The sequence below is a fragment of the Triturus cristatus genome, chromosome 11 (genome assembly GCF_964204655.1).
Source record: "Triturus cristatus chromosome 11, aTriCri1.1, whole genome shotgun sequence".
In the NCBI taxonomy this organism is placed as follows: Eukaryota; Metazoa; Chordata; class Amphibia; order Caudata; family Salamandridae; genus Triturus; species Triturus cristatus.
In genome coordinates, this window is record NC_140594.1 from 643,684,367 (window position 1) to 643,710,561 (window position 26,195).

General features: G+C 44.6%; 1 protein-coding gene across 2 annotated transcripts in view; it reads right to left on the minus strand.

The window, feature by feature from the left end:
• Positions 1-26,195, minus strand: part of PASK (PAS domain containing serine/threonine kinase) — a 1,318,755-nt gene that overhangs the window by 260,593 nt on the left and 1,031,967 nt on the right. For both annotated transcript variants that reach the window (XM_085634144.1, XM_085634145.1), the window contains exon 13: positions 9,131-9,256. In XM_085634144.1, coding sequence (XP_085490270.1) covers positions 9,131-9,256 — 126 coding nt within the window. The remainder of the gene's footprint in view (positions 1-9,130; positions 9,257-26,195) is intronic.

Here is a 26,195-nt window from a genome sequence, read left to right on the forward strand (position 1 = left end):
CGACATGTGTTCCCTATCAGGTGTGTTTTCTGTAAAAGGATGACATCCGGGGCCTGACGCCTGAAATATTGGTTGACCATACCACGTTTAATCGTGTCCCCCAGGCCATTTACATTCCAGCTGAGAACTCTAACCCCTCTATCCCTTTGTGTACCCATCTCTATTTAGAATTTGAAACCGCTCCTGCTCAGTGATTGATGTCTGTGGTGTCGAAAAAACAAACATTATACACAATTCAAACCTTAAGAACATAAACTTCCCTTCCCAAACTCCCTCCTCCCCCTCACCCATATTTGGAGGCTCCGGTCGGATTGAGTCTGCATGAGAATTGTTGTAGTCAAACAGCAAAAAACAACTCCTCCCTACCACCCCCCACCCTGCTCCCCTGCACTCTGGGCTTCAAACTGCCCATGACTAAACTTGCAGAGTGCCTGTCGCCCCACCAACGTGACTAAAAATAGAAAATATGGGTACGTGGTGCCCCCCTCACATCCCTTCCCCATGAAAACATCAAAACTCAATTGTCGATAACTAACACAAAATTATACCCAGCGCTATTCGGTGGGAATGATCCTCTATAGAAAATCGTCTCTTATAATCGAACCCATCCTGTAGGTCTGTTTTCCAATCTGACCCGTTGGACCCAAAGACTTCTGATTAGCGTGTCCCCCAACCCTCCAGAACAAACACCCCTACTTCAACTTTACCACTCAGTCCTGCAGAATGTCCCTCAGCGATTCTCCAGCCACTCAGCCGCCGACTCCGGATTCTCAAAGAACCAGGCTCGATCGTCCGCCTCCACCCGGAGTCTTAAGAAAAACAAGGGTACCCCAATACGTGAACCTGGGGTGAAATATGCGGTAAAAAAAAAAGAAATGGTTCGGGTGTGGCCAAAAGGTCCAATAATAAAGTGATCCTAAGGAGAGCACTTATGGTTAGAGAGTCTATGTCTAACACATCGTACCTTCAGCGAATTAATCTGGGTGAACTAGTCTACCCTCAACTTGTTTTCTGAAGCCCTCAATTGCTCTTCCTTGCGCTACGAATAATTGCATCAATTCAGCTTGCTCACCCGTTATATGTCCTGATGATGATCTCGAACAGTTGAGATCGAAACACCGTTGACCCTTTACAACAAAACTCTTCCTATTCTATAAAGTTGCTTGAGGAGTTTTACACTATTGTTGTCAATGCGATGCAGTTATTTTAAACTTCACCATCACTCTGCACGTCACGCCTCTTTCACTTATTGTGTGAGCACCTGAATTCTATTGTTGTGGAAATAAATGTTTCACATGAACTGACTTATGTCCCTATGTACATTATTAATTTTTTTGCTCCTTTAAAATAATTAATCTTCAACTCTCTAACCATAAGTGCTCTCCTTAGGATCATTTTATTATTGGACCTTTTGGCCACACCCGAACCATTGTCTTTTTACCGCATCCACCCGGAGTCTAGCGGGGAAGAGCGTAGCATACTTGAAGCCTCAGCGCTTTCTTAACTCTCTGTTTCTGTACCATCTGAGTGAAGTCAGGGAACAACGATATCTCGGCGTTTTCGTACTTCAAGGTGGGGCCTGCTCTTGCGTGCTGAAGAATAACATCACTGTCTCGGAAGTTCAGGACTCTAGCCAGGATCGGGCGAGGGGGGGCTCCGGGTCTCGGCCGACCCCCAGGAACCCTATGCGCCCGCTCGATGATGAAGAATTTCCCCAACCCCTTGGGTTGCAGATGTTTGAGGATAAGATCCTCTACAAAGAGATCAGTTGCCTGCCCCTCTGCTTTTTCCAAAACACCTAAAATTCAGACGTTGTTGCGGCTCAGGCGCCCTTCATAATCGTCCATCTAGAATTAGGCAAATTTCCGGAATGTTTGCAATTCCTTGACGTCCAGTTGCAACTAGGAGGTGTCTTCCGCTACGCTTGCCGTGGTTAATTCCATTTGTTTCACACCCTCACTATTCTTATTCATGTCCGCTCGGAACAGGTTTACCTCCACGGTGATGCTGTCCATCTTGTGTTCTAGGGAGGTTTTGATGCCCACGATCGCTTCCATGACGTCCTTGAGTGTAGGTTCCGGCACTACTTCTCTGTGGGTAGCGCCTCCCTCGTCCACAGGGGATGAGTCAGGTAACGGTGTCATCGGTAGCGCGTATCTGTCCATTCGACTCTGTTGCACGAGCTTGGTCCCCCGTGAAGTCGACATTGTGTCTTCAGTACTGAGTCAGGCAGGGATCTGTGCTATGCCACCTCTCCGTGTGAACCGCCCCACCTACACCACAATCGACTCTGCTCGCAACTTTCACAGGATAAAGTCTCAGGGTCAGCAATTGGGCCGCTGATCACTTGCCACGTCGAGCCACCGCACACAGTGTCGGTTTCTGCCCCAACGAAATCGCTCACTTCTTAATTCAAGGGCACAGGGCAGACAAGGACAAGAGCGCGCCACCGCACAGCGAGACCTCCAATTATTCCAGCCAGGAAGGACCCAGCGCCAACACCCCGGGATGAAAGTAGGAAACCGACTCCCTCAGGTCCCACTCTGTGCCCGCAGTAGGTGTGTATGGACTGTGAACCCCCAGCACGCTCACCTCCAAAACATGTATATTCGTGCACCGTGGAAGTAGCACCAGGCAGACACCAGCTGCATCCAAGCACGTAGCGTGTGCTGCTCACTGTCTCACGCAAGTCCCAACGGTGCCTCCTTGTACCGCAGTCGGCAGGTCTATGTAGCTCTCGCAGGCTTCACTGGGCCAACACGATGATATCAGGGTCTTTCCCTGAACCCGGGGCTTGCAGAGCTTTCCTCCTCGGATGTGGGCGAATAAATTAAGGGTCTCGCACCCCTGCCCACAGGTTTGATGAAAACAGTTGCGCCCAGCTGGCCCCAGGGACCTTATTATATGGTGAGCTGCCCCCGGGTCACGTGAGCCGCTGCCGTCTCTTCAGTACCTCTTCAGCGGGGGAGGCCTCAACAAGTGCAGCTATGGTCACTCCGGGGCCCTTCTATGCCGCATCCAGCGCGCCCGGGGTCGACCGCCAGTCCTCTAAGCAATCGCTTCCCCGGGCACTCACTCCGTCACCAGGCTCCGGGGGCTCGACCGCCCCCGGGTCTTCAAGGCAGAGCCACATGTCGCTCAATGCAGGAGCTGCTTCCGAGCTGCCCGGGTCTCGAAGTCCGGGCGAATGGGTCACCGAGTCCGAGTCTGTACTTCGATTCACAGCTACTCAAGGTCCCGGCTTTCACTGCGAGACTAGGCCTCACAGCATCATCGGCTCGCTCCCAGTCTCGGTTGCCTGCACGGCGGTCAGAGGGTCCGGAGAATGTACCGGGAGCCTTCCCCTCAACAAATCTGGCGATTGAGCTCCGGATAATTGGCACGGATAGACGGGGGACTAAAAGGATCGGCGGAGCTCCGCTAAGCTGCGACCATCGCGCTCAGCGGCTTGGCCACGCCCCCCAGATCACCTTTTTTGGCTGCTTCTTGGAAGTCAGCTCGGTTAAGGGGGCAACCATGGTGCCATATCCCTTAAAAAACATCCTGTAATACCCAGTGAGTCCTAAGAAGGTTCACACCTCTGTCTGGGTCTTGGGGGGTTCCCAAGCCAGAATAGTGTCAATCTTGGGCTGTAGGGGCACCACCTGGCCGCTCCCTACCTGGTGTCCCATGTACACCACCAAACCCTGCCCGATCTGGCACTTACTGGCCTTAATTGTGATGCCTGCCTTCTGCAGCGCCTTCAACACTTCGCCGAGGTGCTGCAGGTGTTTGTCCCAACTGGAACTGAACACCGCAATGTCGTCCAAGTATCCAGTGCTAAATTCCTCCAGCCCGGCCAACACCTGGTTGACCAACCTCTGAAAGGTGGCAGGGGCATTCTTCAACCCAAAGGGCATCACACGGAACTGGTAATGTCCTTCCGGGAGTGTGAATGCGGACCTTTCCTTGGCCTCCTTAGTTAGAGCAATCTGCCAGTACCCCGACGTTAAATCAAACGTGTTAAGGAATTTGGCAGCTCCCAACCGATCGATGAGCTCATCAGCTCGGGGGATGGAGTGTGCGTCAGTCCGAGTGATGGCATTGAGCCCCCGGTAGTCCACAGAGAATCGCAGTTCTGGTGTGGCACCGGGTGCCGTAGCCTTCGGGACCAAGACCACGGGGCTGGCCCACAGACTGCTGGATGGCTCAACCACCCCTAACGCCAACATCTTAGAGACCTCCTCTTTGATGCTGGCCTTGACCAGGTCAGCCAATCTGTAAATCTTATGTTTCACAGGGGAGCTGTCACCGGTGTCCACATCGTGGGTTCACCAGTGAGTAACACCTGGGGTCAATGAGAACAGCGAGGCAAACTGCCCGAGCAACTGGCGACAATCGCTCTGTTGCTCGCTGGTTAGGGTCGGGGAGAGGAGAGGATGACATCATCCACCGACCCATCCCCTCTTGGGCAGACAGGAGGTCCGGGAGAGACTCACTCTCCGCTTCCTCCCCGTCGTCCATCGCCAAGCGCATGCTCACTTCGGACCTCTTGAAGTGGGGCTTAAGGCGGTTCACGTGGAGGACCCATAAAGGGTTCCGGGGAGCCTGCAAATCCACCAGGTAGATGACCTCACTTCTGCACTCCATCACCTCAAAGGGCCCAGTTCACTTGTCCTGCAAGGCACAAGGTTGCACTGGGGCCATGACCCACACTTTTTGTCCTGGTTAAAACTCGACCAGAGTGGCAATCTGGTCATACCACTTCTTCATTTCTTCCTGGTTGGTCTCGAGGTTCGCCTGAGCGAGTTTCCTGAAGTTGGCAGTTTGGTTTCGGAAGGCCAGCATGTAGCTAAACACATCCTGTGGTGTCTTCCTGGGAGCGGCCTCCCAGTCTTCCTTCACCAAGCTTAGAGGTCCTCGCACAGGGTTACCGTACAGAAGCACAAAGGGACTGAATCCGAGAGACTTCTGGGGTACCTCCCTGTACGCAAAAAAAAGGCACGGTAAAAGGACATTCCACTTACGCCTCATGGGTTCGGTGAGACCCTTGATCATGCCCTTCAAGGTCTGGTTGAACCTTTCTACCAGACCGTTACCTTGGGGGTGGTGAACTTGTAAGTAACACCACACTCCTTCCACAGGGATGTCATATACTTCGATATGAAATTGGTCCCCCTGTCAGAACCCACCTCTCTGGGGAACCCCACGCGGGAAAAGTTCTCCATTAACGCTCGGCCCACCACTGGTGCTGTCGTTGTCCTGAGAGGGATTGCCTCCGGGTACCGGGTGGCATGGTCCACCAAGACCAGGATGTACCTGTTGCCCATGGCTGTCTTGGGGTCCAGTGGCCCCACAATGTCCATCCCTACCGTTTCAAAGGGTATCCCAACAACGGGGGAACGGTTGGAGAGGAGCTTTGACCTTCCTCCCACTCTTGCCACTTGCCTGGCAAGTTTGGAAAGACCGGTAATGCACAACCGACTGCCTTCGCATTTGAGGCCAGAAGAAGTGGGTGACAAGCCTGTCAAAGGTCTTAACCTGTCCCAAATGTCCTGCCAAAAGCACGTCGTGAGCCAGACCCAGTAGGAAGGTCCGGAAGCGCTGGGGTACTACCAGCACACGGGCTGACCCAGGTTCCGTGACCTTAGGCTCGCTATATAGGAGATCATTCTCCCAGTAGATCCAATGTGACCTGGACTGATCACCAGTCGCCTGGGCTGCGGCCTGCCACCGCAGACCCTCCAGAGAAGGGCACTCTTTCTGCTCCCGGCAGAACTCCTCCCTGGTGGGACCCCCTTCTTGCTGCCAATGGGTCAGCTCAGAGATGTCACCCTGTTCGGCTACCTGTTCCCCTGTAGGAACTGGGGCGTCCCCCTCAAGGTCCGCCTCCTCCCGGGCCATGGGAACTTCAGGGGCCGGTTTCCTGCGCCCCCTGCCCTCTCTCTTGACAGGGACCTGGGCCACTGTTTCAGGCTCCGGGTCCCTCTGATCACCCTCTCTGGGATGAGGGCAGTACGGCGTGTAACTTTACGAGCGGTGCCCTCGAACCATGGTGCAAGCAGCAGCGTCAATTTTGGCAGGAAGTGGCAGCGTCAGGAAGGGCATCATCGTGTAGCGAGGCCGTGCGGAGTGCGGTGCCCACAGGTCGCGTTGCGAGCAGGGGTTCGGTGATGGTGTCAGCGGGCGTCTTCGGTAAGACCAGGCTCGCGTTGTGTTGGTGCTCTCTGCGGTGCCAAAGCTTTGGCGTGAAGCCCACAGGTTGCGGCGCGAGCAGCGGCTCGGTGATGGCATCAGCAGGCGTTGTCGGTGAGACCAGGGTCGCGGTGCGATGTTGCAGTGGTGCCCTCTGCGATTCCTTCAGGACACGGAGTCGGCAGGGTCGTCGTAGAAGTCGAGTTGGCGTTCTTCTGGTTCCAGCACAAAACACACAGTCTCCAGTGCTGCGGGTAGAAAAACGTGAAGTCTTTGCTGTTCCTGAGACTTCGTGAGCATTGGGCAAGCCTTACCTCAAGCCCTTGGAGAGACTCACAAATTAGGTCGCAGAAAGTCCAGTCCAGTCATTTCACTGCCCAAGACAGAAGCAGCCACTGCAGGTCAACCCAGCAAAGCAGTTGTTCCTTTTCGCAGCTTCTCCGGGTCTTCTTCTTGGCAGACTTCTTGATCCAGATGAGTTCTCCAGTTCAGGGGTCTGGGCCCCAGTATTTCTACACAAAAATCCTTTGATCTTTCAGGCAGAGGGTGTCTTGTGCCCGGCCAGAACCAATTCGGCCTTCTCTGGTGTGATTTCCTGGCAGGAGGCGAAGACGGAATTGTCAGAGGCAGACCAGGCCCTTTGAGGTACAAGGAAATTTCCTCCCTCTTCCCCCATCGCAGCCCAGGTCTATTTAGCCCTTTTCTGACCTACCTAGACTATCTGGAGCCACACTCACTCCCCAGCTTTCTGTCATCCAAAACCCAGACAGGCAATCAACATTCCAGCAGAGGCACACGGGATGACTGAGCCAAATAATACGATCACAATGGATGGTATCAGTTCCTTCAAAAAAATGGAAATACAGCAAGCAGATAAGCTGTAAATTATAAGGATTGTCTCCATAGGATGAGTGAGTATGCAGAGAGCAGAGAAAGTGCTCCTATGTATGGTACGTGGTGCCCTCACACACCCTTGCGAGTGTATAGCATCATCATTGGGCAAAATTGCTCCTCGTGGGGGTGGCGCTGCAGTCCCTCACGGGCCCTGTGCAGGGGCTCTCTGGCGGAGATCTTTACAGGAGTTGCCGCATTTGTGTATGAGGGTATGTGGGTTGGGGAGTGATAGTGAGTGCAAGTTAAAATGAGCCAAGAGGGCCTAATTAGTTTAATCAGAGGTCCCCTGGTTTAGAGTAAAAAATTCACGGGGATGGAGATGCACCGTAGTGCCACTTAGAGAGGGGAAACAAAACCAAATAGAGTCCCGCTTCTCTCAACCCGTGTAGTGTGTATCTAGAGTGTTTAGAAAAGGGTCAACATGTTTCGCGCTGTGAAGTGGTCCCTAGTGGATCCCAGAGCGCTACATCAGCACCATATACAAAACTGAGAATAGGGAATCAGGGAGAGACACCCTATATTCCCATGTATAACCTTTAGTCAGGTGCGTTTGACAATTAATGTCTTGGGACACGTTATTATACGTAGGTCCTGTCCAAAGCCCTCCTCGAACCGAAGATGGACTCTGTCAGCCGTACCGCGGAGTGAGGTAGAGGTCCTTCCTCACGTAACGGGAAACCTACCCGTCCTGCAGTGCTGCCGGTGACGTTACGGTGCATCTCCATCCCCGTGAATTTTTATTCTACCATACATAGGAGCACTTTCTCTCCTCTCTGCATACTCACTTATCCTATGGAGACAATCCTTATAATTTACAGCTTATCTGCTTGCTGTATTTCCCTTTTTTTGAAGGAACTGATACCATCCATTGTGATCATGTACTACTTTTAGGAGCATTGGTTCAGGACCTCTTTCTAATTAGCTCCTTGTCCCCCCTCTGTTCTTGTATTTGAGCAAAATAATACCCACTTTCTAAAAGTGGCCTTTATGAACTCAGAATGAAAAGGGCACCTTCGCTAAAAGCTGCGTCTTTAGATTCCGAGTTCAGGCATACTAAACTTCACTTCCTTACCTGCTTCCCCGGGCCTGTTGTGTTTATAAGATGTTATAACCAAACTGCCCGATCCATCCTACGGGGAAGGGGAATCCTTGCAATACTGAAGAGCAAATTTGGCTGTATTCACTATCAGGGCATGCCGCGCACACCCGGGCATGTCCTGCCTTTCATATACACTTCACCCTGCCCATAGGGGTACCCTGGGCCTACCTTAGGGGTGCCTGACATGTAAGAAAAGGGAAGGTGCCGTGACTGGCCAGTGTGGGCACGAGCCAAGTCAACATGGGAGTCGCAACTGCGTACAGACTCTGCGATGGCAGGTCTGAGATACCTTTTTACGGGCTACGTACGTGGGTGGCACAATCCGTGCTGCAGGCCCATGAGTAGCATTTGATTCACAAGCCCCAGCAAACGTGCACTTTACTAGGGACTGACACGCAAATCAAATATCCAATTGTAAAAACATCAATCCACAACACACTTTACCACAGGACCACCTGCACTTTACCACTGATCAGCAGTGCGAAAAGTGCGCAGAAACGATACGCCAGCAAAAACAGAGTGAAAAACCAGGAGGTCAGAAAGTAAAAACTCAGGGGAAACACGCCAAAAGATGCCAAGTCTAACAAGGGCCATTAGCAAAGCAAGGGAACGTTTTAGAAAGTCCCAATTCACTGATAACGATATCCTAAGTAAAGGAAATGTCATATCCACACTGTTAGTTAGCCTTTAACGTTGTGATCTTTGCCTTATGTAATTGGTCTTTGTACAAGCCAAATTAAAGCCAGCTGAGAATGTCTAGATGCGTTAAATTAGGAATAATACACTACAGAGCAGCATACCTCAATATAAACTAAGACATAGCGTGCCACATTACGTAGCTCACATGTGAGGGAGGTTGATGGAGGATTACTAAAAGTATTAAGTACTGAAAAGCCCATAGGAATGTCTCTAGTTGAATTACACATGAAACAATATTCCGACCTGTTAGACTCATTTACTTACCGTCACAATATTTGTGTGCTGTAGCCGGGACAGGATGGCAGTTTCATGAGTCACTCTCCCCAGCTCAGGGTCAAGTAGCCAGAAGTCCTCAAGGACTTTCTCCTTCATGATAAACTTCACGACTACCTACAAAAGAGAGAACAATCCACCATGAACTATAGTCTCCACCAAAGCACACAATTCAGTAACATTGTAAAATTAAATGTAGGCTATCCATACACTTATATCTTGACCTGGAGGAATAATTACCACAATACTCTTTTGACTCCTCTGCTCCAACATCTCTGCCAACTCCAATTTCACTCGCTTCCAACACAGTCAACATCATCATCTGCTAAAAATCTGGGCTTTCACTTTTATTCAACCTCAGGCCCTATCCCACATCTCCCGCTACCCCGCACGTCTATGCTTCAACCACTGGAGAGCTGCAAGATCTGACCTCACCTTCGATTTCACATCACAAGATCTCTGATCAACACCCTGTCTGTGACTGATTATGGCTAATGCAATATAATCATTATTTGATAGAAGCATTGCTTGGTGACTAACAGCTTTAGAATGTGATTTGGTGCTTGCAGCTAGGAAAACATCTTTGCATTGTGTTTATTGAGATAAATAGCACCCAGAAACAAGCGTTTACAAAGGCTTGGCCCGTCCAACCTTCTGTCCAAAACCTAAGCACTGACAGTGACTTATCTTTTTTTGGTTTCTGGGGAAAGGTTGGCAAGCATGCACATTTATCTGCCAAGTTTTCAGTTACTGAGAATTATGTGTTCCTACACTGTTGCCTTTCCTCTCCATTATAAGCCAGGTGTGCCAGGTGAACGTTCAAATCAATACAGCAATCACAATTTAGTCTGTGGAGAGAAAGCATCACAGGATACCCTTATAACATAATTTTGCGAGATACAGAGGAAGTGAATGAAGCCAAGCAGAACTGATGCACTATAATGGAACAAGCAAAACAGATTCTGGAAATAAACAATGGAGCAACAGAATTACGTGGCCAAAGTGTTTGAGATCAAGGGGACTATTCACAACTGTATTTTGTAGTATGTTTATTAGTACTACAGTAGTACAACTCGTGTTATACAAAATGCAATTAACAAACCTACATGCGGAGATCTATGCTTCCATCTCTCTATCTTTTCCATGCAGAGATCTCACCACACAAAGGTCTTACTGGCTGGAAAATGTGGAACACTTGCTGGTAGGGAGGGGTCAGGGAAGTTTAGCAAGTGACATACAAAAATAAAACATCCATCCGCACAAAAGGAACTCCACTAGTTTTCACAAAATGCACTTCGAAAAGTATTAAAGCCAAAAAGTCCTAAAACAGTTATAAATGTACCTCAGCCCAGCCTTTGAGTAAGTCAAACACCAAACAGGGCCACTCAGAGGTACCGCAACACAATCCCATAAAAAACTATGGAGGCAGAGACTAAAAATAGCACCCCATCGAAAATGATGTTTAAATAACTAAAAGTATTTTGAATAATAAAATAAATATATAAATTCTTGTACTATAATATTGGAAATAATGAACCTTTTTAATTTTAAAAGTATCATAAAACTTTTAAACTTTTGTTAAACACATTTTAGCATTAGCAAACAAAGTGGCATGACCAATAGGTCTTGCTTTTGAGACCTTATAAGTGTTTAGCCAGAGCTATTATCTTTGCCAATGTCTTTAAGCTATGTTGTAGAACAGCGTGTGTGCTGTGCAGCATGTTGGATAAATATGGTTTCCTGCCCTTTCCCTGTGGAGCAGGGCAGTGCTGCAAGGTGACCTGCGCCACCAATCCCATAAATGAGGCCCAAAGCGCTGTGGCGTGGTCAATGACGGCTGATGTTCAATACCTTTAAAAAACATTAACAAAGCCAAATAGGTAGCACAGATCTATGTGGCTTTACTAATGTTTCCTAAAGATGTTGCACAGCAGTGTGGGCTGCTGTGCAACATGGTTTAAAGTAAACAAAAAATGCATGAAGACAAGGTTAACAATGGCACTGCTATAGCTCTTTGTTTAATACTTTAAGTTATGATTAAGGCTCCCGGTTTTCTGTTTTTACGGATTTTTACAGATAAATACAGACAGAAAGCAATGTGTTTTCTGTCTGCATTTATTTTTAAAAGTGGATAAATACAGAAAACTGGGCTTCTTTTAAATGACACTCAGTGCTGTCGCATAGGAAGTTAAAAAACAGGATGAAATTTCTTTAAATAACGGCATATGTCAACATACATTTGTAGTATAGTGCTAACATTTACCAGTGGATGCACTATTATGTAATATTTCACTGCTTAAATAGCTACAACAGGACAGACATCAAAGTATGACTGCGTGTCTATCAGTTAAATAAATATGGAAATGTATAGTTTTACAACTTCATTTATCCACAAACCACTAAATAAATATGGATAAACACAGATAAAATGGCTAAAAAATTTATATGGATAAATAAAGACGGAAACATCTTACAAAAAACATTGACAATCAAAGGAAATCACAGATGATAGCAGAGGATATAGCCACGCACAGAGTTCTAGAACGGAGTTCAGTAAAGAAGCACTCCTGACACTTGTTGGGCGAGAGGTTGGGAAGGGTCAAGCAGCACATGGGGAGGGCTTGGATGGGGAGAAACGGACGGTGGAAGGATGGGGTGGGATGGTGAAAAACAGATTGTGGGAAGAGGAGGGAATAAACAAGAGACAGAAGTGGGAGGGTGATTAAACAATTGACTAGTGTTCCCAAAAATCAAAGCTCTCAAAAAACACATGCAGTTAAATAAAGACCTTGGCTACAAATAAAAAAGTAGCTCCAGCAACACAAGATACGGATGAAGCCTTGAAAAGTAAGAAGTACATTCCAGTTTTTATACTGTCTGTCGCCAACAAGGAAATGTATTTAACCTCTCCTTTGCTATTTGTAAGGAGGTATCTTCTTAATATCTCTTTCACATCCTTTAATTCAGAGGATATTCAAAATTAATATCACAATTCAGATAATTATTTCATATAGGATGACCTGCTGCTCTCAGCTGTCTGTAAATATGACCAATGTTTCTGGACTTTCTCTGCCCATTAGTATTGGGAGTGGGGAGATCCTACTTTTGACATGGAAATGCCTCAGATAGAATCACTAACACTCCTTATGGTGACTATTTTGCATCCATTCATTGCAAGCATTAAAAACTATCGTCTTTTTTGTCAACTTTAAAATATACTAACTTTCAGTCATCCAAGTTAACAATAAAGCACGTGCAAGGATGTCTGGTATCCCATGCAGTCAGGATGAGGGGTGCTTAAAGGGGTAGTTCGGTATGCCACCTTGCCAGTGCTGCTCCAAGTGGCCACCTAGAGACCTACAGTCTGGCCTGAGCCTGAACTAAGCTAACAGACATCCCCTACTTTTCTCTTCTGCTGTCATCTCAGGTGAACATTTACCGAAGCTTATCAGAGGCCTAACCTGCTATGCCCTTTCATTAAAAAAAATACCATTCAGCTCTCTCCTCAAATACTCCATGTTCTAAGCGAACAAATGAGGAAGATTTGAGGTGGTAACCCTAAATCAAGAAACGTTTAGTGAGAATACATTTTAAATCGGAAATGGAAAAGTAAGAAAACATTTAGTGTTCTTTTTTTCTACAGGTTTAAATACCCATAATATTTTTTCACCACTAAATCGCAAAACCTAAGGTCTAATCCTAAATGTTTCCATACCCTTCAAATAATTACAATCCAAGCCTGTGACCCTTTAGCCTGTGTCCCATAACCGTGTTTCTTTTACCCTAGAGTCTTGGATGTTTTTTTCAGTTGTTTGCAAATAATGATCCCTATGTCTGGGTGCACGTGCAGCTGGCACCACTGATTTATTGAGCGTTATTCTATTCAAGTGGAGCAGTGTCTTTCTATGCTCGTGTTTAAATACTGTGATCAGACACTGAAGCGGGCGAATTTTCCACTTGGCGTATCAAACACACTGTGGTTGCATTTCAAACGGCTATGTGCATCTAATTGGTTTAAAACTGATTAGCCGAATAAGTTGATTGTTTCATAATCAGATCATACTCTTCATCAAGAGGGTCTCTCCTACTTACTGTTAGCTGCGAAAAACCACAGTCTGAGGTCTGCTACAGTCATTTAATCAGCACAAATCTCCAGCTTTTAATTGAAAATACAAAATAGATTTATGTTTGCATGAATGTGTCTGGATTGTCCAGCAGTCCGAGAGCTTGCCTTTGGATGTCGTGCAGCCAAGAAAATGGTTACCGATGAAACGTAAACAATGTTAAAAGATGCAATGGGCAGCGCAGTTATCCAAGTGAAATGATGGCGCTAAACGCACACACCTGGGTGTGTGTCTGTAAAATGCAGCGCTTTGTGCAGCGCTACATAACAAATATAAGAAAATAAATTATTAATTTTGTAAGTCTTTGCTTCAGATCAACAGCTCTGTCTCGAGGTCCTGCAACTACGTTTATAAATAGGGGTTGATTTTTTTTTCCTCCGTATTTTTTGTAGTCAGTATTGTTCGAGTTTCCCTGTTTGACTCTAAACCGAGGCGGTTCCATGGGGGGAAGAGAGATTTTTAGATTTCACCTGCACAGCGCTTGTGCAGTGCTTGTGGCATCTATTGTATTTAATATAAATCTTGAAAGGAGCTTCCATCCCGCCTTCTTGCTTTTTATGGTTTCCTGTGCTTGCCACTTACATTTCCTCCACTTCTTTTGGCTGTAGGATACGGTTTCCTGTTGTTCCTTGTTTTGTTCCTCATTTGCTTCTCTTATCAGTTTCCCGGTCCCGAAGTACAGTTTCCATTCGCTTTTGTGGAACTATTTTTGTAAGGTTTTCCATGCACAGTGCTTGTTTACATTCCCTACAAAAAGTGCCCTGCAAAAAAATGATGAGGCTATGTATTGCTTCAATTCTTTGGAAAATAGTTTCTGATGTAAATGCTATGCCTGCTAAATCAATAAAACACAATAATACATAAATAATGTAGGACTAAAATGAAATATTCTAAATGTATTTGTTTGGTTTCTTCAAACGCGCGGCTAGGCATTTATTCACATTGAATTTGTGTATTCACTCAATGTATTACAATGACGTTCGTAAAGCTGTCCTTTTGTATCTATGGGCAAGTGACGTATAATGGTGTTATAAGGGATTAGGAAATTGCACACTTCTGTTGGTCTCTTCCACAAGGCTTTTAATGCATCGTTTTCCATGCCTCGCTTTCAGCCCCACCCCTGGTTTTTACATGGAGCGGCGCCACCACCAAAGAGACATCCATCACTGACATTCCCTCAGCTGCACGTAGCACCAAGGACTCCTCTGGGTACAGATTCTGCAAGTCAGTAAAGACAATATTACTACTATTTACTCAGCACGGACATACACAACTATTTTCATAAAATGCGCTTTGAATCTGTCAGTAGACATGCAAGCACTCTGCAAACCACCTTGATAAACATGTGTGTCTAGCCATCCGTAATATTGCACACTTCTGTTTTTCTCCGCAAACACGAACACCTATACTGATGACATTTCTGTGTGCTCTACTCACAGATGGATAACTATGTAAGTTGAACACTTGCTGGTGCTGTGCGTGCGATGGTCTGTCGGTCACAAATTCGAACCTCGGCAAGGTGGAATTAGCCTTACACCCATGTGCTGTCTGTAAATTTAGTATCACTAAATTAGCTAATAATAACCTGCTGTTTATAGCGCTTTGGTGTGGTAAAAGAGCGACACAAAGCTCTGTGAAAATTATTATTAGGTTAATTAATCTAGAGATGTTTATCGAGAATCATTCACACACATCTCTCCACGCAACGGTTCACATACCGCATATATGTTGCCACAATATATGTTTCCATGCATCATTTTTTTGTGCAAAACCATGTCAGTTTCTCAGTCTGCATTTATTGATTGCACTGCACGCTCCTCCCCATGGGATACAGAGTCAATGGATGTCTAAGCTCCCCCCATGGGCTTTTTATCAGAATTAACCAATAAATCCTAATCAATCAACCCTCTGTGCCTGAGCTTGACACCTACACACTAGAGTGGTCGTCACCGTTTTCATGCCTCTGTCCCTTTTCTGTTCACTATTAATTTCAATGAGCTTTACAATTATCCCTTATATTTGTCGATATAGGTATTTATTATTATTATTTTATCATGTGGTTTTTTTTTCTCCACAATTGGTGACACCCAACCCTACCTCGAAAGTCAGTGAAAATCTCAATCAATAACTTTATTTCACATTTAAAAGATGCATAAATGTACATAAAAACATTACAATAAGTTAGAATAAAAACCAAATACATATAGCTTGCTCCATGGGATACTAAAAATGTCTTGCATACAAAGGGTAACATTTATATAAAATCTATTTGTATTACAATGATTTTGCTAATCAAAAGTAGTTTACCACCTCATAGGAGGGTTATCTATACTATTCCTTGCAAGCCAAAACGTTTCTAAAAATATATCAAGACTTCATAATCAAACTATCATTTTTTAACTCCACAAGAAGAAATCCAAAAGTGCCATTCTATGACAAGACTAAGCTTACAATTTTTGATATTCTTTTAGATCTTTAAATTGATAAGGGATTGACTATGCTACGAGTTTTTAAAGCTGCATATAAAAATGAAGCCATCACAAAACATATGTACGGTGTCTCTAATTGTTGTGGAGCGGAAAGTGCTGTGATATGGCTACACAAACTAAATTTCTTTAAGAGTGGGACAATGAACCTTTTCCTCTCTCGTACATAAAATTGACAAAAAAATAAAATAAGTACAATCGATTGCTTTGAAATGGTATTACATGGATTGGGTTCCAATTGATTCAATGAAAACACATTTGCAGCATACCCCAACATTATTGGCACAAGTTTTAAACAAAATCGTTTCAAAATGTACCTACGATGATTTTCAACAAAAGCAAGATATGAAGATGAGCCATGCAATGAGGGGGTATAGAATGATATGCAATTACTGTAACTTTTTCTTTATTTTTGTTCCATCTATCTGGTGCACATTTCTCCAAGAAAAGGTTTTTTAATCTCACTTTAGGAAAAGTGTCACAGTGAGTAGGGTGATCATGAAGGTCCCCCAGCCCCAGAGACTCAAAAGACCACCTAATATAGAGCAACCATGAGATTTTAAAAGCATAATCCAAATTCAGAATATCCCTTAAAATGCACTGATTTGGTTGCACCGTCTTCCGTTTCCAAACAGACAACTATAATAAATAGCAAAGGGGCCTGTTTAATTGTATCTGTAATGAGAGGGAAGCCTAACTCTTTATGAGTAATAACATTTGTACAAGCGTTTGGGACAGATAATATTCATTTAGCAAATCCGTCCTCTATCTTTTGTTAACGACCCACTTTAGCTATCCCCAAAGTGCTGCACCATATGTTTCTACGGGTATTGTTTTTGGCAGATACCTTTTGACCATCTCATGTATTTGTTTATTGTCTAAATTTGTGGCAAGCCTAAAAATTGCAGCTATACTTTTAAGTCACCATCGTTTTCCAGCTTAATTTAGGGTAAAAAATAATGCTCAGGTAGGAGAAGTTATTTACGTGCAGAAATTTTCTATCCTCGATCACGTAGTTTGCTTTCTTTTTTCTTGCTTCTCCAACAGACATGATGAAAGATTTTGTTTTATTAACGTGGAAATCCAAATTCCTCATGAAAAGTACACAGTTCGTAATGCACTTTTGTAGGATAGGGGCGTTCTTGCCAGAAGAACTGCATCATATGCGTACAACAGAATGGGGAACGGGGTTGATTCTGCATAAGGGATGTCTAGAGACTTTTCCACCTGAGTCTCATTTAGTTTATTAATATAAAGTGAGAACAGGAAGGGAGCAAGAACACAGCCTTGTCTTTCTCAGATCGCAATGTTGAAGGGTTGTTGGGGCATTCTCCCTGCTTGCCATAGCGAACCTTCGCAGTGGCCCCTGAATATAGTTGTCTACTAAAAGAGATTATTGCGGCATCCATCCCCATTGCCTCCATAATATGCCACAGCTTGTTGTGTATAACACAATCAAAAGCGGCTGAGAGGTCCATAAAAGCCATATGAAGGTTATCTTGTTTAGCCTGTGAATACTTTGCTGTTAATAGTGCCCAATTCAGATACTGATCCACCGTGCCCCTGCCCTTCCTAAACCCATATTGTACCTCTGAAAGAATTCCCTTTTCGGCGACCCAGTCTTCCATTCTGTTTAATAATAATCGGCCCATTATTTTTGCCGCACTATCGATTAAAGCAATTGGTCGATAGTTTGCAGGATTTGAGCCATTCCCTTTCTGAAATATCGGTATAATTATGGATTGCTTCCACGACGGGAGAGGGCCTGTTATGCTAATGGCGTTTAAAACTGCTGTAAGCAAGGGAACCCAAAAGGTTTTGTTGGTAAGAAATATATCAACAGAGATCCTGTCTGGTCCTGCTGCCTTTAAGTACGATGCTTGTGACAGAGCGAGGTCTACCTCATCCATTTTGAAATCCAGGGGAGGGGTAACTCTAGGGAATTCAGGAAGCTCAGCAATAGTGCCTTTCTTATGCTTTTGGGAGATGTTTTGAAAACTATTAGCCCATGTATCCTCATCTATGAATACATCCAGGGAAGGGCCTCCCTCATCTTGCAGGAAAGGGATGTTAATCACTTCCCTAAAGGCTTTACTTTCATTACTGTTAGAAGCTACCCATAATTGTTGCCATGCCTCAGTTCTTAACTGTTTTTTCCTCCCTTCTATAGATGTTTTATGTATTTCTCTCAGATTTTTAAATTGTGTCTGGTCCCTAGGTTGGTTTTACCTTTAAGGCATAGCATAGATTAGCCGATGGTTTTGAGCAGTTTTGATCAAACCAGCGGTTTTAATGCTGGTTTCGTACGCCTAAATGGCAAGATGTTTGGGTTTTAATTGCTTTCTAGAATTTTACTAAATGCTTTGGATACTTGACACTTATTTGTAAGTGGTTCTAAGCAAGTCAGGACCTCATTATAGTTGGAGGATATTAGGCGAGAAAATGATGCCTTTCATCAATTTTGTTCCACCTTATGCTCTGTTGGTTTGTTGACTGATCTTTCCATGGGAGCGTTGTTGAAATTATTGCGTGATCACTAAATTCCGTCATCTTGATATTTATCTCAGTAGAAGTGAATTCAAAATAAACAGACGTTATTATGTGACCTATTGACGAGGTAGCCCCAGCTCTATAAAAAGTGGGAATCATTTGTGCATTATTATAAACTCTCTGGGTCCTGATTTCTAGCTGCCAAACTATTAATACATTGTTTAAGGTATTTCTGTAAGTGGAGTGGGTGAAATAAATGTTTAGCTCATCATCGTGAACAATTTCCTGACACATAGGGTGGTCGTCATTCATACATCTAATTAAGTTAAAATCGCCAGTTCATATAAAGTAGACTGGTTTTAAATGTAAGAAGATTATATCCTCCTGGCCGGTTTCGAGTTCATTTGCCACTGCAGATGGATTGTCGAAATTGTTATTTTAAAAGTTTATTATCATCCAATTTACACTAGAATTGCAATTTATCAACACACAATGTTGAAATACGGCGAATTAGTGATAAATCTCCCAAATTTAAATGAGATTGTATTAGCTATACATGTTAGTAAGGCCCCTTTTGCTCTCTCTTTGATGGATGGGAGGCCTGGGGTTTGAAAACATCGATACCCATTTCAACAGATAGGGTCCACCTCCCATGTCTCTTGAAAACAAAAGATGTGATGATTTGAAACTTCATCATATCAATCCTCGTTGTGTTTTTTACTTTTATACCCTGCTATATTCCAAGAGAGTAAGGCGGCTTCTTCATTAGGGCAGAGGTACGTTGCCCCACTGCTTTTTGGAAGTGCTAGAAGCACAAACATAAAATTGTATTTTAAATACCATTTTATGTTTCTGCCTCTCGCGCTGCGAGTAAGCAGAAGACAGAGGTATGCCTGGTTGGGGGCGGGCGGGTTGGGGAGGAGTGGCTTGCACCACTGTGAGTACCATGACTGTTTGGTCCACCCTGGTGCCGACCAAAGCAGTCAGGTGCACTCTACATTTTCTCTATGTAGGCTGCATGCAGCTTACATAGAGAAAATGGCTTCTCTACAGGTGCCCGGCTGGTCGCTGTCCGGGACTTGGCACCAATCACAACGCTGCCATTGCGGCGTTGTGATTGGCTTACAGGAGGGGAGGGAGCATGCCTGTTCCTGTTTCGGAGCAGGAAAATGCGGGACACCCGGCCCAGGAGCAAAGGCGGCACGGGACCCGGCTAGGTAAGTTTTATTTATTTTTATATTCCCCCCCAGCCACCCCCCGCGAGTATTGAAAGCCGAGACTGGATACAGGGCCTGACAGTGTTATATACAGAGCGAGTAAGAGAGTATCCGATGAATAGGGAAAATATTGCTGGATTTATGCTAGTTTAAATTTATACTTTTGGGGTTTTATAGAATGCGAAACACCATCGACCATTAGAAAGCAGTAAAAGGGTACCAAATGTCAGCTACTGATGTTTCAAAAGAGTTTTTATTTTGATTTATGTGTTGTTATTTTGCGGCTAGCCTGCTGCTCAGAGTACTGTTGAGTAGGTTATAAATAATTAAGTATTGCCAAGGCATTTAAATAAATATTCTGTGGGGGAAACTCTTCTCAGCAAGACTTGAGACTTCTAGACCCCCGGTCAGAAGTTTCGAAAAGCAATCTTCTGGTGCAGAGGCCAGCCCTGGTGGACCGCCTCCAAACAGCGCGCAGTGCGGCCTCGCGGCAGGTTCAGCGCATCAGGCGGCAATTGATGGTTTGATTGTGCCTGTTGGCAACATCTCCTCTTTAGCATAACCACTTGTCACGGGCATCATTTTCTGTGGCACCCTCGGGAAATGGCGGCGGAGCTGTGAAACTGGAGACGGCCTTCAGCAAAGTTCAGATTCTCCTGCAGCGGGGGCTGAGAGGCCCCAAAGCGCTGCAGGTTCAGGGAGAGAGGGTGCTCTGAGCCTCCCTCTCTGGAGCAAGAGTGACATCATCTCAAGGGCCCTGGGGCTCTGTCATCGGATTATGTGATTCAAACGTGCATGTTCAATTCAAATGATCTTTATTCGGATGTATTTGAAAACATCCATAAAAGTACATACAAGTTACTTCAAACATTCCTATACACAGCCAAAAAAGTGCGAATATCAATGTGCAAATAGTGCAAAGGTAATTCTAAATCCAACATGATCATTTTGTTCGCATCAGGAAGCTCTAAAAGATGCGTCCGTTAAAATATATAAAAAGTCATCCCAATGAACAATAAAACAGGTCTAATAAAACAGCATATCTATAGGTACATCCAATGTGCAGATATGCAATGTGCAAATGATAAAATAGCCAGATACGTTAATAAAAACAGTTCTTATAAAACAGCATATCTAAGAGTACACCCAATGTACAAAAATACAATGTGCAAATAATAAACAAACTGTCAAGCCAAATTCACTGGGATAAATGAACAACCATTGTGCAAAATACAGTATGTTGAGTGAACAGAGTAATGAACACACTTCAGGTCGTATTCATTGAGGCACGGGAACGGACAGCAATTTGAAAAAAGTGACTAACTCTGTAAATTACATCGTCGGTACTTAGCATCCGTAAAACTCTGAAAGCCTCATTAAAATCCGTCAAGGCATTGGCTCTAAAATAGGGAATTAGAAAGTGTTTGGTATATTTTAAATAAAAGCCACAAAACAGTGTGAAATGCAGCAAACTTTGCTTTCCGCCCTGGTTACATGGGCAGGATAAGTTTCCCAAATTATAAGTGTAACCTAAGGGGAAGCAGAGTAAATTTACCACGCTCCCGTCCCTAAATCTAAACAGCAAACTCCTATTCCATCTGCCCAGTTTCTTGGGCAGATAGCCTTGGGGCATGTTAGGTGGCCTAATGCATGATACTTGTAAGGGTATGTACCCAAGAATTGCTGGCTTGGTAAATTCAATTTTTTCTCTGTTCACTCGATACAGATCAAATAAAGCCCTTTTCACTATAGTCTTATGTGATGAGTCTATTGTTTCGGGTGTTGAGAATAGATGCCCCATTTCTACACTTAGAAGGCTCATCTGTACCGCATTAAGCCAGGGGATATATTTTGCCTGCTCACTTTTTAGGCAATCTGAAATTATGTCACGAGTCAGTGTGGCAGCTGGGTTACGCCAGATTTTTAACCAAAACAAGGCGGGTCTAGATTTTATAAAATCCTCTATATATGGGAGATTCAGTTCTCTATGGCACACATATGATGGTGCCGAGATAACTCCCCCCAGGACCTTCCTACAGAATTTATTTTCTTCTATCTGAATGTTGGTGCAACTCGAGTATCCCCACACCTCGGCACCGTAGGTTCCTGTAGGGACGCACTGGGTTTTATAAATTTGTAGAAGTGATAAAATGACCTCAGTATGCTTTGGTTGGCGTAAAGTAATTATAGAATTGATGGCTTTGCCCAGTTTGTTCCTCCCTCTGGCAACATGAGGTTGCCAGGATCCAAAATCGGAAAACAGCAGGCCTAAGTAAGGGAAAGTGCTAGTGCTATTTAGAACATTGTTCCCTGACATAATATGGCGGATTTTATGTTTCTTTGGCCCACAAGACATTATATAAGATTTTTTAAAATTTGTGCATAAGTCAAGGTCGGCCATATAGGAAACAAAGCCTGAAATTAAAGTGCGAAGTGCGTTAGGTGTACGGCCTATAAGTACCGCATCGTCGGCATAAAGAAGTACAGGGAGAGGATTGCCATTGACGAGCGGGACATCGGTAGTTAATTTATCCAAAGATGTGCTTAAATCATTTATATATAAGATAAAAAGCAGGGGAGCCAAGACACAACCTTGTCTTACACCCCTGCCGATTAAAATCTCGCCCGAAACCTCACCATCGTTATTGATACGAACACAGGCTTTTAAATCACTGTGTAAATGAGCCAGGAATTGGACCAAAGGTTCATCCAGACCATATCTCAGCAAGGCTATCCATAGGCGGGATCGGTTGACAAAATCAAAAGCAGAGCTTAGATCCATAAAACCTAGGTAGAGTGGGGATTTTTTTGCTATAATATATTTATCTAAAACTAAGTTTAGGTTCAAGCACTGCTCAACCGTCCCTACATTGCTTCTAAAACCTAACTGACATGGATGTAAAATTTTCTTTTCTTCGGCCCAAGTGTTGATCTTATTAAAAATGACCCTGCCCAAAATCTTCAGTGTATTATCAATTAATGATATTGGGCGATAACTGCCAGGGTCAAGTCTGTTCCCTTTTTTAAAAATAGGTACGATGGTGCTGTTAGACCAGGAATCGGGCAATGAGGTAGTAGATAAGTTATTAAAAACATTGCACAAGAGTGGGGACCATAGGTCAGGCTCTGATTTTATTAAGTCAATAGATACTCCACCGGGCCCTGGCGCTTTGTTTCCTGCGCTTTGAAGAATTGCATCCTCTACTTCCGTTATTGAGATGTGCGGAAACTTAAATGATTGGCAGTTTTCAATGGGAGGAGTCGATGCCATATAAATATTTGTAAAGTGCTTCACCCATACGTCCCCAGGTATGCTACAGTTTATAGGAGTGATGTTGGAGCCAAATGATTTCAGGTTCTTGACCTCGCTCCAAAACCCAGCAACATCCTTTGTTGCTGTAGTTCGTACGAGTGATTCCCAATGAGTTTTTAAAAGCTCTTCGGATCATGTTCTTAAAGTACGTTTGTAACTAGACCTCAGGGACCTCACCAAGGACTGATCGGGCGGGTCAGCTTTTAAGGCAGCTCTCAAATCTCTATTTTTTCTAGAGCAGGAGTTATCAAACCATCTAGGGTTATTATTAGTATCAATTAGAACTGGCTTAGATATCTCCTTTTTTATGGTCTTACATAGCTCCGTGAATGCTTCCACAATCGCATAGTCAGGGCAGTCGGAGGATAGGCAGGTGAATACTAATCCAGGATGGGATTTTACAACTCGGGCTAGCACCCCCTTATTGTCAATCCCCTTCCAGACCACCCTGAGCTTGTCCGTCGACGCGACTAAGTTTTTTGCCCCTATTTCTATCCGCTTCAGCTTTTTGTAAGGAAGTTTAAGAGTGGATAGGATAGGGTAATGGTCGCTATATACAGACCTAACTACTGCGGCCTCTAATAAAAGGTCCACGAGCATAGAGGTCATGAATACATAATCAATTGTGGAGGCACTCCCATGCCCAATATAAGTAGCCACGGGACAGTTGTTTTCCATAGTATTTGGCTTTTCCATAACGTTAATTAGGTCCCTTGTGGCCAGAAGGTTGGATAATTCTTCACCTCTTTTACAGGGAGGAGTTTGACGGTGAATATGTGCGTTAATATCACCTCCTACACATATCCCATCTAGTTTACCACACTTTTGTCCTTCTATAATATCATCGATAAAATTAAACAGCCTTATAAAATTCATATTGGGATGTGTTTTAAAATCATTATTATAAAAATGTATTAAACATATTCTAACACTACTAATATAAATCAATGCCTGAAAGTTCCTATCATGCGTTTCCAGTGGTTCAATTTTAACATCTGCACCTATTTTAACCCATATTGATAATCCCCCGCTAGGTCTACCCATAGCAGGTATTGGAACGATTTGGTTAAAACAACTGAAACCATCAAAAAATAGAGGAGTAGTGCACCAAGTTTCTTGAAACATCAAGATATCAATTTTAGTGACCCAGTCCGCCCAGTCCCCGTTTGTAACTTTAGCCTTTAAACCTGCTACGTTCCAGCTCAGGATTGCCAGATTGTTAGTAGATGGTACCGGGATAAAAACATAGCTATTGCCCTTGGGCACCTTATCATCATTTGCAATCACTGTAGTTGGATCAATAAATGAATCCCCTGCTAGGCCGAATGTATTAGGGTAATTCCTGATTACTGAATCTGGCGAGATGGTTGATGGTCAGTCCAAAGTGCCCAGATCAGACAGTGCACTGTACCTATTGTGTAAGGGGAAAGGTGAAAAAATGGGGCTGGGTAATCTATGATGGGGTCTATAAAAATAGCCCAATGGCAGAGAGGTTATGTCAGTAGGGGGGGGGAAACACATATTGATACTACCAAGGATAAATTTAACTGTAGAGGGATTTCTAAAATTGATGACAATGCAATCCCCTTCTATATTCTTAGGTGATGGCCCAACCCAGCTCACCCGTCGAGTGGTCAAAATTTCTCTCATAATATTAGGTCCTACCCCTTTGTGTTTGGATAGCCAATCTATACATTTGTTATTTAACTGCATACATGACTCACTCTGTCCCTCCCTTAACTGAGGTACGCCTGCCAAAATTATTACATAGCGGCAGGCGTCGGGGGGCAGATGGAGGACAGGCCCTGAGTGCATTATTGGTCTTGTAATAGTTGTTTGGCCCTTATCTAATCCAGTCTTAATAGGTACCTTCCTCCCTGTGGCTTGCAGGGTGGGAGCATCCATTAACTTATTGGTGGCTATAGTAATGGGGCATATTGGTTCAGTGGCTGCAGTCAGGGTGTGCTGGGGGGTTTTTAAAGTATGATTTCTCCCTTCATTGGCGCTTTTCGATACAGTGTTGGTAATAGATGCTTTTCTAGAAGCGTTTTGCCCCTCACTCAAAATGCCCTTATTAGCAATTTCTAAGTCTTTCAAGAAGCGCTCACCCCTTATTAGGTCAAGGCTAATAGCCCCCTTCCTTTTAACATCTTCGTTCTTTATCAAGGTTTCGATGCGATCTAATCTTTTAAAAATATTATTAAATTGTTTGATCATTTGACATTCTAACTGTTTAAAAATGGTATCTACAATGGTTTCCATAAAATTCACATTTGATTTCATTGATGTGGTACTTTCACTGACAGGGTCAGTCTGTGTACATGTGCGATTTATACCATTGCTAGGAGGAGTAATGTCCAGAGATTCTTCGGCCAATTGTGCTTGTTCAATCGTAACACTACTGCCCCCTGTTGTTTTTTGCTTCCCTCTAGTCCACATACTCTGTGGTGTGGGTTGGCCCTTATTGTGCATAACTGGTTTCCTTTTGTTAGTTGACGATTTTGGAGGGCCTCTTTTCCTTTTCCCTCCAGCGGGTTTAGCTTTCGGGGATACATGAGGGATAGGGACATATTCGGTAGTATCTAGCTGGGAGTCAAGAATAATAGTATCACCTTCCTCCCCAAGGGTAATAGATGGTGGGTGAGGCACATTGGACTTTGACACTATAACAGTTGGGGATAAGGGTACGGTATGTTCTATACTTGAGTCCCGGAGCTCAGAGTGTGCACGTAAGAGCTCCAATGACATCCGTCTCTCTGTGCTCGCAATTTCATTGGCAACCATATTGAAAGCATTGTCCAGCATACTTTCTAATGATAGCGGTGTAATCGAATGTCCCACAGCCGGTTTGCCACTTTGAATATCAGAGCGCTTCCCCCTGGTGGACATGGCGCCTCTCTCACCTGTATACAGCTTAGATGGGTGGCCCGCCCGACCACTGTTGACCTCTGAGCCCCTCTGCCCGGGCTCAGCCCGGCGCCGCCCGCGCGCGTCCCGCGACGCGGAGGGAGCCGCTGTTTATGTGGCGCCTCCGGGCGCGCTACTGGCCGGAAGGAAAGCAGGTAGGCAGCAAAGGATGACGGGAGCTGTAGTTCCCCCCGACTGCGGCCAGCGATAGAAGGTGGCGGCGAGGGGAACACACAGCGTCAGCGTCCCGTGGCTTAATGGTCTGGTGGTCTGCCTGGTAGATCCGCAGCTATGGCCAAAAGTAGCAGGGATGACAACGTCTCTTGTCAATGCGTCTGGCCGGGACACGGGCTCCTCTAAAGTCATATAAGGGCAATCCGAATTGTGCCTATATAAGGACATATATCAGGAAAACCTATATAAGGATACCTAAAGTGGAATACAAAACCCACTCCGCTTTCCGATGAACGATAATACTAAATGCTAAACATTAAATGCTAAATATTAAAACTGAGTACC